General features: G+C 36.8%; 1 protein-coding gene across 1 annotated transcript; it reads left to right on the top strand.

The window, feature by feature from the left end:
- On the top strand, positions 1–14,634 carry LOC141695711 (uncharacterized). The gene is made up of 2 exons (XM_074499938.1): positions 1–399; positions 14,212–14,634. Exons 1-2 carry the CDS (start codon positions 1–3, stop codon positions 14,632–14,634), a joined length of 822 nt encoding a protein of 273 aa, XP_074356039.1.
- Positions 14,635–16,431: the final 1,797 nt, after the last annotated feature.

The raw sequence follows: 16,431 nt of genomic DNA, 5'->3' as shown, positions 1-16,431 counted from the left end.
ATGGAGAAAGCTTTCACGCTAGCTGTTTTAAGTGAAGAAAAGAAGGTCGACTATGCGTCTTATTTTCTGAAAGGCGAAGCAAATTATTGGTGGGAGTCAGCCCGTGCTTTAGAAGAAGACGAAGTTATCACTTGGGGTAGATTCAAGAAGATTTTCTTAGAAAAGTATTTGACGAGATATATGCAGACTCAAATGGAATTGAAGTTCTTTGAATTGAAACAAGAAGGAATGATTGTGGGAGAGTACCAGAAGAAATTCAATGAATTGGCTAGGTTTGTTGGAGATTATGTGGACATGGATGAAAAGAGAGAGAAGAGGTTTCAACAGGGATTGAAGCCTTGGCTACAAAGCAGAGTGGCTGCTTTTGAATTGGCCACATATGCTAAAGTGGTCCAGAAGGTGTTAGGTCACACACACTGTAGAGGGGGTGAATACAGTGTAAAGTACAATCAAATCAAACTTTAATATCTCAAGTAACAGAAAATAAACTTTATTGAAACAATAAACTCTGTTACAGTATGGAACTGTTACCTCTCAGTGATGAACAAATATCACGAGAGCTGCTAGGGTTATATTGAATAATCTTCTCGAATATGATAACACTTATAGTGTAAACCCTATGTCTGTGTTTATATACTACACAGTTACAAGATAATCGCTAATTGATATGGAATATAATTCTGCTTCCTAAAATATATCAATCAGATATATTTTCTTCCAAGTATTCTATTCTTCATAGAACTCCTTCTTCATGTATATCTCTTCTTATGTTTATCTCGATCTTCTTTCCTTTAATCAGCTGCTATCCTTATATGAACGTCCTTCAGCACTTAAGTTCTGATATCCATCTTCTGATAATTATCTCCTGATAATATAAGTACTGATATCCTTAAGTCCTGACTTCCAGTAAGTACTGATTTATCATGTTTAAGTAAGATCTGAAAACTAAACATAAATCACATTAGCCATGACATTATCAAATATATCTAACAATCTCCCCCAACTTGTAAATTAGCATAATATATAAGTTTAACAGATATTTGATGATGTCAAAAACATTAAGTACAAATGCATGAGAATTAGACTAGATAACTACAACTTACAGTCCTTAAAGCTTTACCAATATTTAACTTCTGATAACAGGTTTAGTCTGTACAAATATCAGAATTTAATCAGTTGTAGATCTTGACTTGGCTTCATCTTCTGATCTCTCTGATGTCAGGAGTTGTCCTGAGATAGTTCTTCAACAAACATCTCTCAGCATATCTAAGTTTATCAATCATCCTCCTTTTAGCATCTTTAAGCTCTGCAGTATCTTCACCAATTTGAAAGATTGCAGCCCTGAGATCATTAATCTTAGCTTTTCTTATATCCTGATCCAGTCTGATCAAATATGCCTTATCAGACTCAAGATTGAATTCCACAGCCCTGTAACCCAGAAAGGTAGTCATAATCTTAGCAGTGTTGGGCTTCATTTCAACTATATCACCCTTGTGATCTCGGTACTTTGGAACATATGTGCTGTCAGACTTAACAGAATAAAGCCTTTTCTGTCTCTGAATCTGATCCTTCAAGTAGTTTGCAGCACTTCCTGTCAATCTGTCATCCACTTGAAGTAAGAATAGTACATGCTCCAATTCTTCAAAATACTTCAATGGAATGGCATTTTACCTTGTATGATAAACCCTACCATCTGTCATGAAGTACAACAAGATGTGTTCTTTCAAGTAGGTATGGTAAACCATTTGTACAGATTCCAGTTGATTCAATCTCTCAGGAGTTGCTCCAATACCTGGTTCACTCAAGGAAGTTGGATCATTGGTAGTGTTCTGTATTCTTCTTTCATCAGCACTTCCCAATCCAGTTTTATCTCTCGCTTCCTTTCCAGTAACTACTCTTTCTTCAAAACCACTTGCAGCAGTCTTCAAAGGTTGAGTCTGTTTTGCTTTAGTGAATCCTGGTAGGAGTGTCTTTGATTTATCTTCTGATATCAAGTTAACTTGAGCTATGTCAGAGGTTACTTGCTTCTTTGAAATATCAGAACTTATTATCTCTTGACTCTGAACAACTTGAGCCATGTCAGAGGTTGTCTTAAAAACTTTTCTTGAAGTCAGAGCAAGATCATCCTTTTCATCAGTGATGTTTTCATTCTCAGGAGGCACATAAACCTTGATAGGTTCACCAACTTTTTCTTTACCCTTGGATCTTGGATCTATCTGCGGTTGTGATTTATCCAATGTTGCTTCAGTATTTGTCCTTTCTTTTATGACAATGCCTTTGAGTTTTGGAAGTGTCTTTTTATCAGAAGCTTCAGATTTAGATGTGACTTTCTCTGATTTAAGTCTGGCTTCTTCTTCCATTAAGCTCTCCAAGTCCATTCTTGGATTTTCCTGAAGAAATAACTGTCTTGACATTTTTTCATCAAGATCTAAAAGTTCATCAGAACTTATCCTTTTACCAGTAGCAGAACTAATTCTTTTCCCAGTATCAGAACTTGTCCTGTGAGTTGTGATTTCAGCTTTTCTTGATGAGAAACCTCTACCTTGACTATGACCTCTACCCATTCTAGAGTTTCCTTGATCATCCTTTTCAGCATCCTTCCCTTTCAGTGTCTTATCAGTCTTGCATTTGGACTTAATTACTTTCTCCCCCTTTTTGGCATCAGCAGGAAATAGAAGAGAGACAAGCAATTCCACTGAGGCTTGGATTTCATTAAGTTGTGATTGCTGAGAAGCTTGATTTTTCAGAATATCATCAATCTGAGCTTGTTGGGTCTCTTGAGTCTTCTCAATATAAGTAATCCTGTCAAAGGTAGGTTGGAAGAACTTTTTCTTATCAATCTTTTGAACTTGTCCTTGTTTGATGAATTCTTCCTGAATCTTGTGTAACTCTGCATGAGTAGTTGAATGGAGACCTTGTAAATGTTTAGTACTCAATGCAGTGACTCTAATCTGTGTTTTGAAATCATCAGAATTTAACATCTCATCAGCTTTTGTCAAGTGCTCAGCCAGATGCTTTGCAGATGGAGCACAGGTGACTGAATTCCATTCCTTAGTCCACTCCTGTCCTGCAGGAGTTTCACTCCAAGGCACTGGTGCTTCTCTTGTAACAAACTTCTTAACAAGTTCAGTTTTAAGAACAGTTTATTGAGGGGCATGTCCTGAAGGACCTGCTTCATCAGCATCTGCATTTGGAGCAGCATCACCAGTATCTCCAGCATTTGCAGCATCAGAACTTACAGAATCAGTATCTTCTGATAAAACAACAGTGTGAGTAGCAATGGAGGCTTCAACAGCATCCTCTAATTACTGATCTGGTTCCAAGTTCTGATCAACAACCATATCCTGATGCTCACCTATATTCTGATCATCAGCATCTAGATGCAGAGAAGGTGTAGTAGATAATTCTGGAGTTTGAGCAGCATCAGTAACATGTGTTGTTGATGGATTAGTTGTTGTTGGAGCTTCTAAGCAAATTACTTCAGGCACAACCAAGGTCTGGATATCTATATCAGCACTTGTTCCTGTATTAACAGGAGATACAGACTTTTGAACAGGAGACACAGATGGTGTGTTGGCCTTTTCAGTAACAGCTTCCTGAGTTGGAGTTGATGGAGAAGTAGTGACTCTAGCAGATTCCTTTTCTTGTGAGATCAGAGATTCCTGATCTCCTTCCTTAGCTACTGCTTCTTCATCATCTGAAACTGGCCTTTTTACCCTCTGTTTCTTGTATCTCTTTGAAGATACGGATTCCTTGGGAGTTTCAGCAACAGTCATTCTTCTAATCCTTTTGAGAAGCTTAGATCCCCCAATTCCAGAATCCTTCTGAGAAGTCACTTTCTCAGCTTCTTTAATAATAGGTTCTGAAGTAGGAACCTGTTCCTCACTATCAGATTCATCTCTCAAAGTAATCCTCCTTCTCTTTTGAGGTGTTTGAGGAACAGTCTTTGTCCTCTTAGGCTTGGAAGAGAAAGGCTTCACAGTAGGTTCTGAAGATGAAGATTGAACTTTCTGTGAAGTGGAGAGATATGATTTGAGATATTTCCTGAGGGTTGGTTGAGTAGTATGGGTGGTATGTTCTGATGGTTGTTGTGGTGTTTGGGAGGTGGTTGTTGGTTGGACATCAGGATAAACAGATCTATAGGATTCAGGATCAGCATTTACTAAGATCTGTTTTACAGACTGAGGAATCTGTAAAGGTCTAACTACTTGTTTCTTAGTGTCAGCATTTACCAGGTCATTAAAGTAACGTTTTGCAACTTTAAAAGGTGGAGTTAAGGTACTGGCTAGTCGAGGTTCATCAGTAAAAAAGTATATATAAGTTGACAGAATCTAGCAAAGTAAACAACATTCCTATCCTCTGTCATCCTATCCCCAATAAAACCTATTATAGCAGTTGCAAAATCAAAATGAGTTTGGTTTATAATGGTATACCCGATGTGCTGACTCATTATGGGGATGACATCAAAATTTGAACACTTGTTCCCAAAAGCTTTAGTAATGCAGTCGAAGAAGAAGCTCCATTCCCTTCTGATATGAGCCCGTTTCAACTGCCCAAGCTTAGCCAAACTCTGCTCATACCCCAAACTGGCCATTAACTCCTGAAGAGCTGATTCCTCTGGAGTTGAAAAAGTACATCATTCTGGTAGATGTAGATCCTTGCGTATTGTACCAGGAGTGACTGCATATGGAGAATCACCCACTTCGAAAACAATACTAGGAGTACCATTTTGACCACCATTATCAAAGTTTCCAGTCCTCCAAAGTGTCAGAACTTGTTGGCTTGAGAAGACTGAAGGTTGGGTCAATGCATACCCGATTTCACTGTGTGCTAGAAGATCTTGCACAAAATGCAATTCAGACGGAGCTTCAGCATTATCAAGAATTGCAGCATAGTTGTTTGGAACAAATTTAGCTCCATCAATAATTAAATCCTTAGGTGCCATGAAAATAGTCGAGATTTATGAGTGCCTGTTTGGTGTTTGATAGAATGTCTATATGAAAAACCAACATTAGAGGAAGAAAGAGAGTAAAAGAAAATAGAGAGAAAAAGTATAAAAGTGAATAAAAGATTAAAAAATTCTCTCTCTGTCTTACTTATAATTTTGAAAAAAAATGTAACCGTTGGACACCTGTTAGACATGCAGTAAAAACGAATAGTTAATGGGCACGAAAAAACAGTAATCATTACTTACCCACTTGCAGTTTTTCAAGGAAAAACCGTTCCACTTACCCAATTATTCCATTAATCAAGGTAAATCAGTTTTAATTCAAAATTGAAACTGTTCCCACTTATTCAATTTCAACACCAATATTCTGGAAAAAAAATTCAAGTAAAAATGACCAAAATAAATCAGATGAGCAAGTACTGATAAAGTAAAATCAGAACTTAATTTAAAATAAAATTTATATGGTCAACAGAATATGAATATTTATCAGGATTTATCAATGCATTACAAAATATCTCTGAGACAAGATCTTGAAAAAAAACAAATTTCATTAATATATCAAGAGAATACATTCATGAAATTTAAATTACATCAGAACTTTTACAAGATTGCCCTAAGCTGCTAAACCTAACGTCAACAGCCTTTATCCTAGCTCAAGAAGCAGGGCAAGGCTGATGATGAAGAAAAACAGGAAGAAGAAAATAAATCATTTCTTTTTCCTACTCTCGACAAACAGAATAGCGAGTCGAATGATTCGCTCTTGCTGGCGGAGAGCTTCTAGCCTTTCCTCCTCCAATCGCTCCAGATGGCGATGGTAGTCCATGTAGAAGAACAGAAGGTGGGTAAGTACCTCCTGGGGAACGGAGTCCCATATCTCATCAGGAATGGCAGTAACGTGCCATTCCTGCTGCCAATCGGCACAGCTCAGCTCCATGTTAAATGTTTCATAGTTCAAAAACATATTGTAATTGACCATGTTATTTTTGATAGAAAGATTATGAAGGTGAGTTTGTGATAAAAGATTTGATGGGAAGGCTGATGTGAAGTGGTTGTTTATATAGGCAAGAGAATGCCAGGAGACGCAAAGAAATTTAATGCTGACAGGTAGAATTAATTCTACCTCGTCTCCCAGACTTGGAAAAAGAAAAACAGTCATTGGAAATGTAAAACATGGTTTAATGCGCACAAGTAGCAAGTAAAAATTGACTGTGCATGTACGAGTACTACTATCCCCAAATATAGTGAATGTTAATCTTCCACTTCAACATATTCTGGTTTAAACTGAGACTGTTTTTAAATTTTATCCACAAATAAGTCAAGTAAAGAATCAGAATTTAATATCAGAACTTAGACTTATATCAGAACTTAACAGTCATCAGAACATAATTTCTTAACTCGAAAAATGAATGCCTATATTAGTAAGTCCTCACACAAATTTTGATTTAGATTCTTCAGAACTTAATCATCAGAACATGAAATCAGAACTTGTCCTCAAAATTTGTGTAATCTGACACAATAACTGTTCATCTAAAACAACATAGATCACCACAGTAATTTTTATCATTCATATGGAGTGTTTAGTGTGTGCATTAAGCCAAATATCAGACAAAGAGTAAAGTCTGATTCACTTCAGTACATCTTAGAAATAAGGCATAACTAAAACTTTACTAAAAACCTGTCATTATTCTGAAACCTACAGTTGAATGAGTTCATGCTAGAGTCCACCTCAACTATTTTGTGCTAATTTTGTGCATATTTTTAAATTCCATTTTACAGTAGCTTCTCAGTGTAAGTGAGTCACGACTGCTTATCAGAATTTATGCTATTATCAGAGTATTTCTCCAGTAATCATAGAGTGTGAAAAGTCACCAAGAAAATATTTTACTTTTCTGATGCATATTTACTTAATACCAGCAATGCACTTGGGTCGTTCCTTCCACATTTGTACTCTAGATCTCAAAGGAGTACCTGAATTTTAATCCTTGATCCTTTTTCTTTTTCTTTTGATAAGTGAGGTTTATCAGCACTTAGTACATCCAAACAGATTTACTAGCATCAGAACTCAACAAATGAGAAGCAATATTCTAGTTTGTGACTTAGTAATAAGATAGACAAAGTAAACTCAACTAAGCTCAATATCAGAATTTGCTTGTGTCAATGAATTTCCACAGAAATAATTACTTCTAACATGGGATCCCTTGTTTATTGAAGACTACTAGGTCAGTATCTAGCACAATTATCCTCATAGGATTGAATAGTTACACAAACAGATATAACATTTTTAGAGTTTAGAAACATATATCAGACAACAGTCAGTACTTAAGCACATTTTTCAATTAAGCACAGAATACACAAGGAGAGTAATTTCTGTAAATACTGATCATAAAGTCTGATGCATCAGAACAAAACTAAGCAGATTTAGAGAAAGAACCTGAAACCATTCCAAGTTCATTTACCAATCTTGTAAAAGTAGCTTCACACAATGGTTTTGTGAAGATATCTGCTAGTTGTTGATCTATTGGAATAAAGTGCAATTCCACTGTACCTTCATCCACATGTTCCCTGATGAAGTGGTACCTGATGCTGATGTGCTTTGTCATAGAGTGTTGAACTGGATTACCTGTCATAGCAATAGCACTTTGATTATCACAGTAAATAGGGATTTTGAAATATGTTAACCCATAGTCCAGTAACTGATTCTTCATCCAAAGAATCTGTGCACAACAGCTTCCTGCAGCAATATACTCTGCTTCTGCAGTTGATGTGGAAATTGACTTTTGTTTCTTGCTAAACCAAGAAACCATTCTGCCTCCAAGAAATTGGTAGCTTCCACTTGTGTTTTTCCTGTCAATTTTGCAACCTGCAAAATCTGCATCTGAGTAACCTATTAGTTTAAAATTTAAGATACTTGAAAATTCTTTTCATAGCTGTTAAGTGAGGTTCTCTTGGATCTGCTTGAAATCTTGTACAAAGACAGGTAGCATACATGATATGAGGTCTACTAGCAGTTAGATAGAGTAGAGAGCCAATCATACCTCTGTAATCAGTAATATCTACTGATTTACCAGTATCCTTATCCAGTTTTGTTGCAGTGGCCATGAGAGTGGATGCACTTGAACAATCTTGCAATCCAAATTTCTTCAGCAAGTTTCTGGTGTACTTAGTTTGACAAATAAAAGTGCCTTCTTGATTCTGCTTGACTTGAAGGCCCAGAAAATAGCTAAGTTCCCCCATCATACTCATCTGATACCTTGACTGTATCAGTTTGGCAAACTTCTTGCAAAGTCTGTCATTTGTAGATCCAAAAATGATATCATCAACATAGATCTGGACCAGAAGTATGTCATTTCCATGGTTGAGGTAGAACAGTGTTTTGTCTATTGTTCCTCTGTTAAATCCACTTTCCAGAAGAAATTGAGCTAGAGTCCCATACCATGCTCTAGGAGCTTGCTTAAGTCCATAAAGTGCTTTATCTAGCCTGTAGACATAATTTGGATATTTGGAATCTATAAAGCCAGGAGGTTGTTCAACATATACTTCCTCCTCCAATTCTCCATTGATAAAAGCACTTTTCACATCTATTTGAAAGAAAGTAAACTTTTTGTGAGCAGCACAAGCCAAAAATATCCTTATGGCTTCTAACGTAGCAACTGGTGCAAATGTTTCATCATAATCAATTCCCTCATGTTGAGAATATCCTTTTGCAACCAGCCTTACCTTATTTCTTGTAATTATGCCATCTCTGTCAGTTTTGTTTCTGAATACCCACTTTGTACCAACAACAGATCTATTCTTTGGTCTTGGCACTAGGGTCCAGACTTTGTTTCTTTCAAATTCATTTAACTCTTTCTGCATTGCTTGCACCCAATCAGCATCTTGAAGAGCTTCTTCCACTTTCTTTGGCTTAGTCTGAGAAAGAAAAGGATTGTAAAGACATTCATTTGAAGTACATGTTCTAGTTCTGACACCTGCATCAGGATTTCCAATTATCAAATCAGGTGTATGTGATTTAGTCCACTTCCTTGCAGATGGACGGTTTTCTCTAGAACTGGATGCTCCCCCATGATCCATGCTGTCTTCATTTTCATTTTCTGATGCACCCCTGAAACTATGCTCTCTGAATTGGATTCTTCAGAATTTAGATTTTCAGAACTATCAGAACTTGGCTTATCAGAACTTGACGAATCAGAACTTGAAGAGCCAGATGTATGTTCTGATGCTTCTTGAGATGTGGTAAGATCTTGAGTATGCTCCCCTGCATAGATGCATCTTCCTTTGGCGTAGTTACCACAGTTTCAATAACATCAGTGTTTAATCCATCAGAGTTTACAGTATCAGGACTTAGATTGTCAGGATTTTCAGTATCAGAATTTGAGTCTTTATTTGCAAATCTCAGCTGATCATGATAAATAATATCTTCAAGTCCAGTAATCTTCTTGTCATCAAAAGAGACATTGATAGATTCCATGACCACTCTTGTTCTCATATTATAGACTCTGAAGGCTTTTGTGGAAAGTGGATATCCAACAAAGATTCCTTCATCAACTTTTAGATCAAATTTGGATAGCTGTTCAGGATGAGTCTTGAGAATAGAACACTTGCATCCAAATACATGAAAATACTTCAGATTTGGCTTCTTTTTCTTCACCATCTCATATGGTGTATTTCCTTGCTTGTTAATGAGTGTTGTATTTTGAGTAAAACAAGCAGTCTGCACAGCTTCAGCCCAGAAATAGGTTGGAAGCTTTGCTTCTTCAAGCATTGTACGTGCAGCTTCAATGAGAGTTCTATTCTTTCTTTCAACAACTCCATTTTGCTGTGGAGTTCCAGGAGCAGAGAATTCCTGCTTAATTCCATGGTTTTTGCAGAACTCTTCCATTATCAAATTCTTGAACTCAGTGCCATTATCACTCCTTATGGTTTTCACAGAGTCTTTGACCAATTTATCCAGTTGTTTGACATGATCAATCAAGATAGATGCAGTTTCACTTTTTGTGTGCAAGAAATACACCCATGTGTATCTAGTGAACTCATCTACTATGACCAAGGCATATTTCTTCTTTGCAATAGACATGACATTCACTGGACCAAATAGATCAACATGTAGTAGATGATAAGGCTCAAGAATTGATGATTCAGTCTTGCTCTTGAATGAAGATTTTCTTTGTTTGGCCTTCTGACAAGAATCACAAAGGCCATCAGGAGCAAATACTGACTTTTACAGTCCTCTCACAAGATCTTTCTTGACTTGTTCATTTATATTGTTGAAATTTAAATGAGAGAGTTTCTTGTGCCAATTCCAGCTTTTTTCAATTGATGCTCTACTCATCAGACAGATTGCAAAACCATCAGTACTTATTGAAAGCTTGGCTTCATAAATGTTACCACGCCTGTATCCTTTCAGAACAACTTTTCCTTTAGATTTACTCACAACTTTACAGTGTTCTTCAAAGAAATCAACATGATAACCTCTGTCACAGATTTGACTTATACTCAGCAGATTGTGTTTAAGTCCTGAGACTAGAGCTACTTCTTTAATGATGACATTCCCAAGATTGATATTGCCATATCCCAATATTTTTCCAATATTGCCATCTCCATAAGAAACACTTGGGCCAGCTTTCTCCATAAAGTCTGATAGTAGGGCTTTATTTCCAGTCATATGTCCTGAACATCCACTGTCCAGAACTAGGATATTTTTCCTGTTGCCCAGCAATCACAAAGACCACTAATGATTAGTTTTAAGGACCCAGACTTGCTTGGATCCTTTGGCCTTATCAAGTTTGTTAACATTTGCAGTGGATTTAGCATCAGAGTTTATGTTAACATTTTTCTTATCAGAATTTACACTATCAGACTTTGAATCAGAATTTACACTAGAAGGAACAATGGAAACTTTCTTTAAAGAAGGTTTTATTTGATAATAATCATAGTACAAACTATAATATTCCTTACAAGTATAAATGGAATGCCATAAACTACCACAATGAAAACAAGGATTTTGTGGCTTATATCTAACAGACTGACTCTTAACTCCTGACTTTGAAGGTAAGGAGTTTATGTTCTTATTCTTCCTGCAAAAAGAAGCCAGATGGTTAGAACTTCCACAGTTATGACACGTTTTCCTAGGAGCTTCAGGAACAGGCTTATAATCATTGCTTTTATTCATACCTTCCTTTCCATTCCTATTTTTCCTAGGTGATTTTACCTTGTTTGCATTCTTAACATCTTTCAGCTTATGCTTAAGCTGCTTCTTAGTCATTAAGCCTATGTTTACTTCAGCTGTCTTTTCTTGTTTTAGTTTGTCAGAAGTTAATCCCTCTTTAACTTCTGATTTCTCATTATCAAACTTTACAGTTACAAACTTAACAGGTTTTAACTTTGGCTTTTGCATAACAACAGGCTTAATTTCTACAGTTCCTTTATCATTCTTTTCCTCTCCATAACCTAAGCCCTCTTTCCAATTTTCACTACTTAGCAAATTTTGAGTTGTTCTGCCAGAGTTAGTCCAAGTCCTGATAATCTCTCTTTCCTTTTCTAACTCAGTTTTTAGAGATTCATTCATTTTTAACACTTCATCCCTAACATAAAAAGCATCATCTCTATCCTTCTGAGTTTGACGGAACATAACTAACTCTTTTTCTAAGAAATCATTTTTTTTCTTAAAAGCAAGATTTTCAGAAATTAATCTTTCACATGTTAAAGTTTGATCTCTATAACTAACAAACATGGTTTTAAGATATCTTCTCAACTCATTAATATCATCAGTAGGAAAAGCATAAGTAGTCTGAGGTACCTTTGTTTCAGCAGCTTCAAAATTGCTCTCAGCACTTACTTTATCGGCATTTGCCATCAAAGCATAGTTCTCCTCACTTTCAGAGTCTGAGGTGTCTGTCCAGCTTTTTTTCTTTGTGACAAGAGCCTTGCCTTTGTCACCCTTCACTTTCTTGCAATCAGGAGATATGTGGCCTTTCTCACCACAGTTATAGCATTTGACATTGGTATAATCTCCTCTATCAGACTTTCCTCCTCTGCCCTCAGATCTTCTGAAATTCTTCTTATCAGAACTTGTGCCTTTCCTGGAAAACTTTTTTCCCTTCCTGAACTTCCTGTATGCAATCTTTGTGATCCCTTTCACCATAAGAGCACACAGCTTCATCATCTCCTCATCAGCATCAGTCTCAGGCAAGCTTTCAGAATCTGAGTCATCATCACTTTCAGAACTTGATGACTCAGTATCAGACTTTGTGAAAAGAGCTTTACCCTTGTCTTTCCTTGAGGTAGCTGCCTTGGGGGATTCTTCTTCGGCTTTAAGAGCAACTGTCCTTGACTTTCCTCCTTTCCTCTTGCTTCTTTGTTCCATCTCAAGTTCATGAGTCTTGAGCATTCCATAAATTTCATCAAGAGTTATTTCATCAAGACTGTAGTTGTCTCTTATTGTTGTTGCCTTCAAATCCCAACATTCAGGAAGAGCTAACAGGAATTTAAGGTTTGAATCTTGAAGATCATACTCCTTATTAACCAGTGACAGATCATTCAAGAGTTTGACAAATCTATCATATAAATCAGTCAATGACTCATTAGCCTTTGAGTCAAAGTGTTCATACTCTTGAGTGAGTATTGTCTTCCTGTTCTTCTTAATTGTATCAGTTCCCTGACACCTTGTTTCCAGAGCATCCCATATCTCCTTTGCAGTCTTGCAGTTAATTACCCTGTTTGACATTACATTTATGGCACTATGCAGTAAGTGTCGTACCTTAGCATCCTTAGCAATTGATGCGATATCTTCAGCAGTATAATCACTCTTCTCCTTTGGTACAGTCGTTGCTGCTTCACCTGCAACTGCAATAGCGAGCTTGGTTGGTTTGTGAGGTCCTTCCTTGATTCTATCAAGGTATTCTGGATCTGTAGCTTCCAGAAACATGGTCATCCTCACCTTCCATATGGCATATTCAGATGGTCTCAGTATTGGAACTCTGATGGTCTCATACCGACTTTGAATTTGTGTCTTTGGAGGTTCTTCAGTTTTGGTAGGCTTAGTTGGAGTTTCTGTATCAGACATGATTGTGTTTGGATCTTAAACTGTATGTGCGTTAACAGATAGGCTCTGATACCACTTGTTAGGTCACACACACTGTAGAGGGGGTGAATACAGTGTAAAGTACAATCAAATCGAACTTTAATATCTCAAGTAACAGAAAACAAACTTTATTGAAACAATAAACTCTGTTACAGTATGGAACTGTTACCTCTCAGTGATGAACAAATATCACGAGAGCTTCTAGGGTTATATTGAATAATCTTCTCGAATATGATAACACTTATAGTGTAAACCCTATGTCTGTGTTTATATACTACACAGTTACAAGATAATCGCTAATTGATATGGAATATAATTCTGCTTCCTAAAATATATCAATCAGATATCTTTTCTTCCAAGTATTCTATTCTTCATAGAACTCCTTCTTCATGCATATCTCTTCTTATGTTTATCTCGATCTTCTTTCCTTTAATCAGCTGCTGTCCTTATCTGAACGTCCTTCAGCACTTAAGTTATGATATCCATCTTCTGATGATTATCTCCTGATAATATAAGTACTGATATCCTTAAGTCCTGACTTCCAGTATGTACTGATTTATCCTATTTAAGTAAGATCTGAAAACTAAACATAAATCATATTAGCCATGACATTATCAAATATATCTAACAGAAGGCAATGGTAATCGAAGGAGAAAGTGATCAAAACTTGAAGGAGAAAGAGAGTTAGAAAAGAAAGTTAGGAAATAATGGTGAAGGATCGGCTCGAGGGAGCCAAAGTGGCAAGAATTTCAAGAAGTCTGGATTCCAGAACCTAGGAGGACACCGAAGCTTTAGGAAGGGTGATAATAAGAGTCAGAAGAATAGGGATCAAGGGTAAAGTGGTCAAAGATCCCAGCAAGCAACAAATCTGGAGTGTAAATTCTGCAAAAAGAGACACATGGGTAACTGCAATAAGGCTGGCATCGTTTGTTACAAGTGTAATTCGAAAGGTCATTATGTGAATGAGTGCCAGAACCCGAAGCCTCCTGTTACATGCTTCAAGTGTGGAAAGACCAGTCATATGTCTAGGGATTGCAAGACCCCCGGAAATAACAAGTTGATGCAATTGATGGCCGCCCCTTATAATCAAGCAATGACATCTTCTGTTCCAACTCATCAACTACCCTCGGATCAACCTTTTTAATCTGCAACTCCAGTGTTCCCTTCTTCCTATCCTGCTCAGGCCCGGACATTCAACATGAATATTAAAGATGCTGTTCAGAGTTCTGAAGTTGTGGCAGGTATGCTTTCTGTCAACAAGATCAATGCTAAAGTGCGATTTAATTATGGAGCTACTAGATCTTTCATATCTGAATCTTTTGTTGGCAAGTTGAATTGTGAAATTGAACAGTTAGTTGAACCCTTATCTATCATTTTGGATAATCGAGAACGAGTATCTGTTAAAAGTATTTGCCCCTGGTGTAAAGTAGAGATTTCAGGCTATAGTTTCCCTGCTTCCCTTATACCTTTTCAACTAGGAGAATTTGATGTTATATTAGGAATGGATTGGTTAGCAGAACATGGTGCTCAAATAGATTGTAATAAGAAGAAAGTGATTCTCAAGTCCCCTCAAGGAAAGAAAGTAGAGTTTATAGGGCAGAAATAAGTTAAAACATTTTTGACGATGATTCAAGCGAAAAAGTTGTTAAGACAAAGGTGTGAAGGGTATCTGACTCATGTAATTGATAGATCTAAGGAGACGCCAAATATAGAAGGTATCCCGATAGTTAACAAATTTCCCGATGTATTTCCTGACGAAGCGGTAGATTTGATTCGAAATTGATTGATCACGGCTCAGGATAGACAACGAAAGTATGCTGATCCATACAGAAAGAACGTAGAGTATGAAATAGGAGAAACCATTCTGTTGAAAGTGTCGCCCAGGAAAGGGATAGCTAGATTTGGCAAGAAGGGAAAGTTTAGTCCAAGATTTGTCGGACCTTTTGAGATGTTAGATATATTTGATAATGTCATGGCTAATATGTTTTATGTTTAGATTTCAGATCTTATTTGAACAGAACAAATCAGTACTTAACTGATCAGTACTTATACTGGACGTCAGAACTTAAGGGATATCAGTACTTATGTTATCAGGAGATAAGCATCAGGAGATAGATATCAGAACTTAAGTGTTGAAGGATGATCAGATAAGGACAGTAGCTGATTAAAGTTAAGAAGATCAAGATAAACATAAGAAGAGATATGCATGAAGAAGGAATTCCGTGAAGAATGGAATACTTGGAATAGAAGATATCTGATTGATATATATTAGGATGCAGAATTATATTCCATATCAATTAGCGATTATCTTGTAACTGTGTAGTATATAAACACAGACATAGGGTTTACACTATAAGTGTTATCATTATCGAGAATATTATTTACTGTAACCCTAGCAGCTCTCGTGATATTTTGTTCATCACTGAGAGATAACAGTTCCAGATTGTAACAGAGTTTATTGTTTCAATAAAGTTTGTTTTCTGTTACATAAGTTTTTAAAGTTTGATTTGATTGTAATAAACACTGTATTCACCCCCTCTACAGTGAAAGTGTGACCTAACAAGTGGTATCAGAGCCTTCTGTTAACACACATACAGTTAAAGATCCAAACACAATCATGTCTGACACAGAAACTCCAACTAAGCCTACCAAAACTGAGGAATCATCAAAGACATCAACTCAGAGTCGATATGAGACTATCAGAGTTCCCATATTGAGACCATCTGAATATCCCATATGGAAGGTAAGGATGACCATGTTTCTGGAAGCAACAGATCCAGAATACCTTGATAGAATCAAGGAAGGGCCTCACAAACCTACCAAGCTCGCTGTTGTAGTTGCAGGTGAAGCAGCAAAGACCGTACCAAAGGAAAAGAGTGATTACACTGCTGAAGATATAGCATCTATTGCTAAGGATGCCAAGGTACGACACTTATTGCATAGTGCCATTGATAATGTAATGTCAAACAGGGTAATCAACTGCAAGACTGCTAAGGAGATATGGGATGCACTGGAGACAGGGTGTCAAGGAACTGAAACAGTTAAGAAGAACATGAAGACAATACTCACTCAAGAGTATGAACACTTTGACTCTAGGACTAATGAGTCATTGACTGATGTATATGATAGATTTGTCAAACTCTTGAATGACTTGTCATTAGTAAATAAGGAGTATGATCTTGAAGATACAAACCTTAAATTCCTGTTAGCTCTTCCTGAATGTTGGGATTTGAAGGCAACAACAATAAGAGACAACTACAATCTTGATGAAACAACTCTTGATGAAATCTATGGAATGCTCAAGACTCATGAACTTGAGATGGAACAAAGAAGCAAGAGGAAAGGAGGAAAGTCAAGGACAGTTGCTCTCAAGGCTGAAGAGGAATCCCCCAAACCACCTTCC

The sequence above is a fragment of the Apium graveolens genome, chromosome 11, assembly GCF_009905375.1.
Source record: "Apium graveolens cultivar Ventura chromosome 11, ASM990537v1, whole genome shotgun sequence".
NCBI classification, from domain to species: domain Eukaryota; kingdom Viridiplantae; phylum Streptophyta; class Magnoliopsida; order Apiales; family Apiaceae; genus Apium; species Apium graveolens.
Note: the sequence above shows the minus strand (reverse complement) of the source record. Positions and strands in the feature narration are given on the sequence as shown.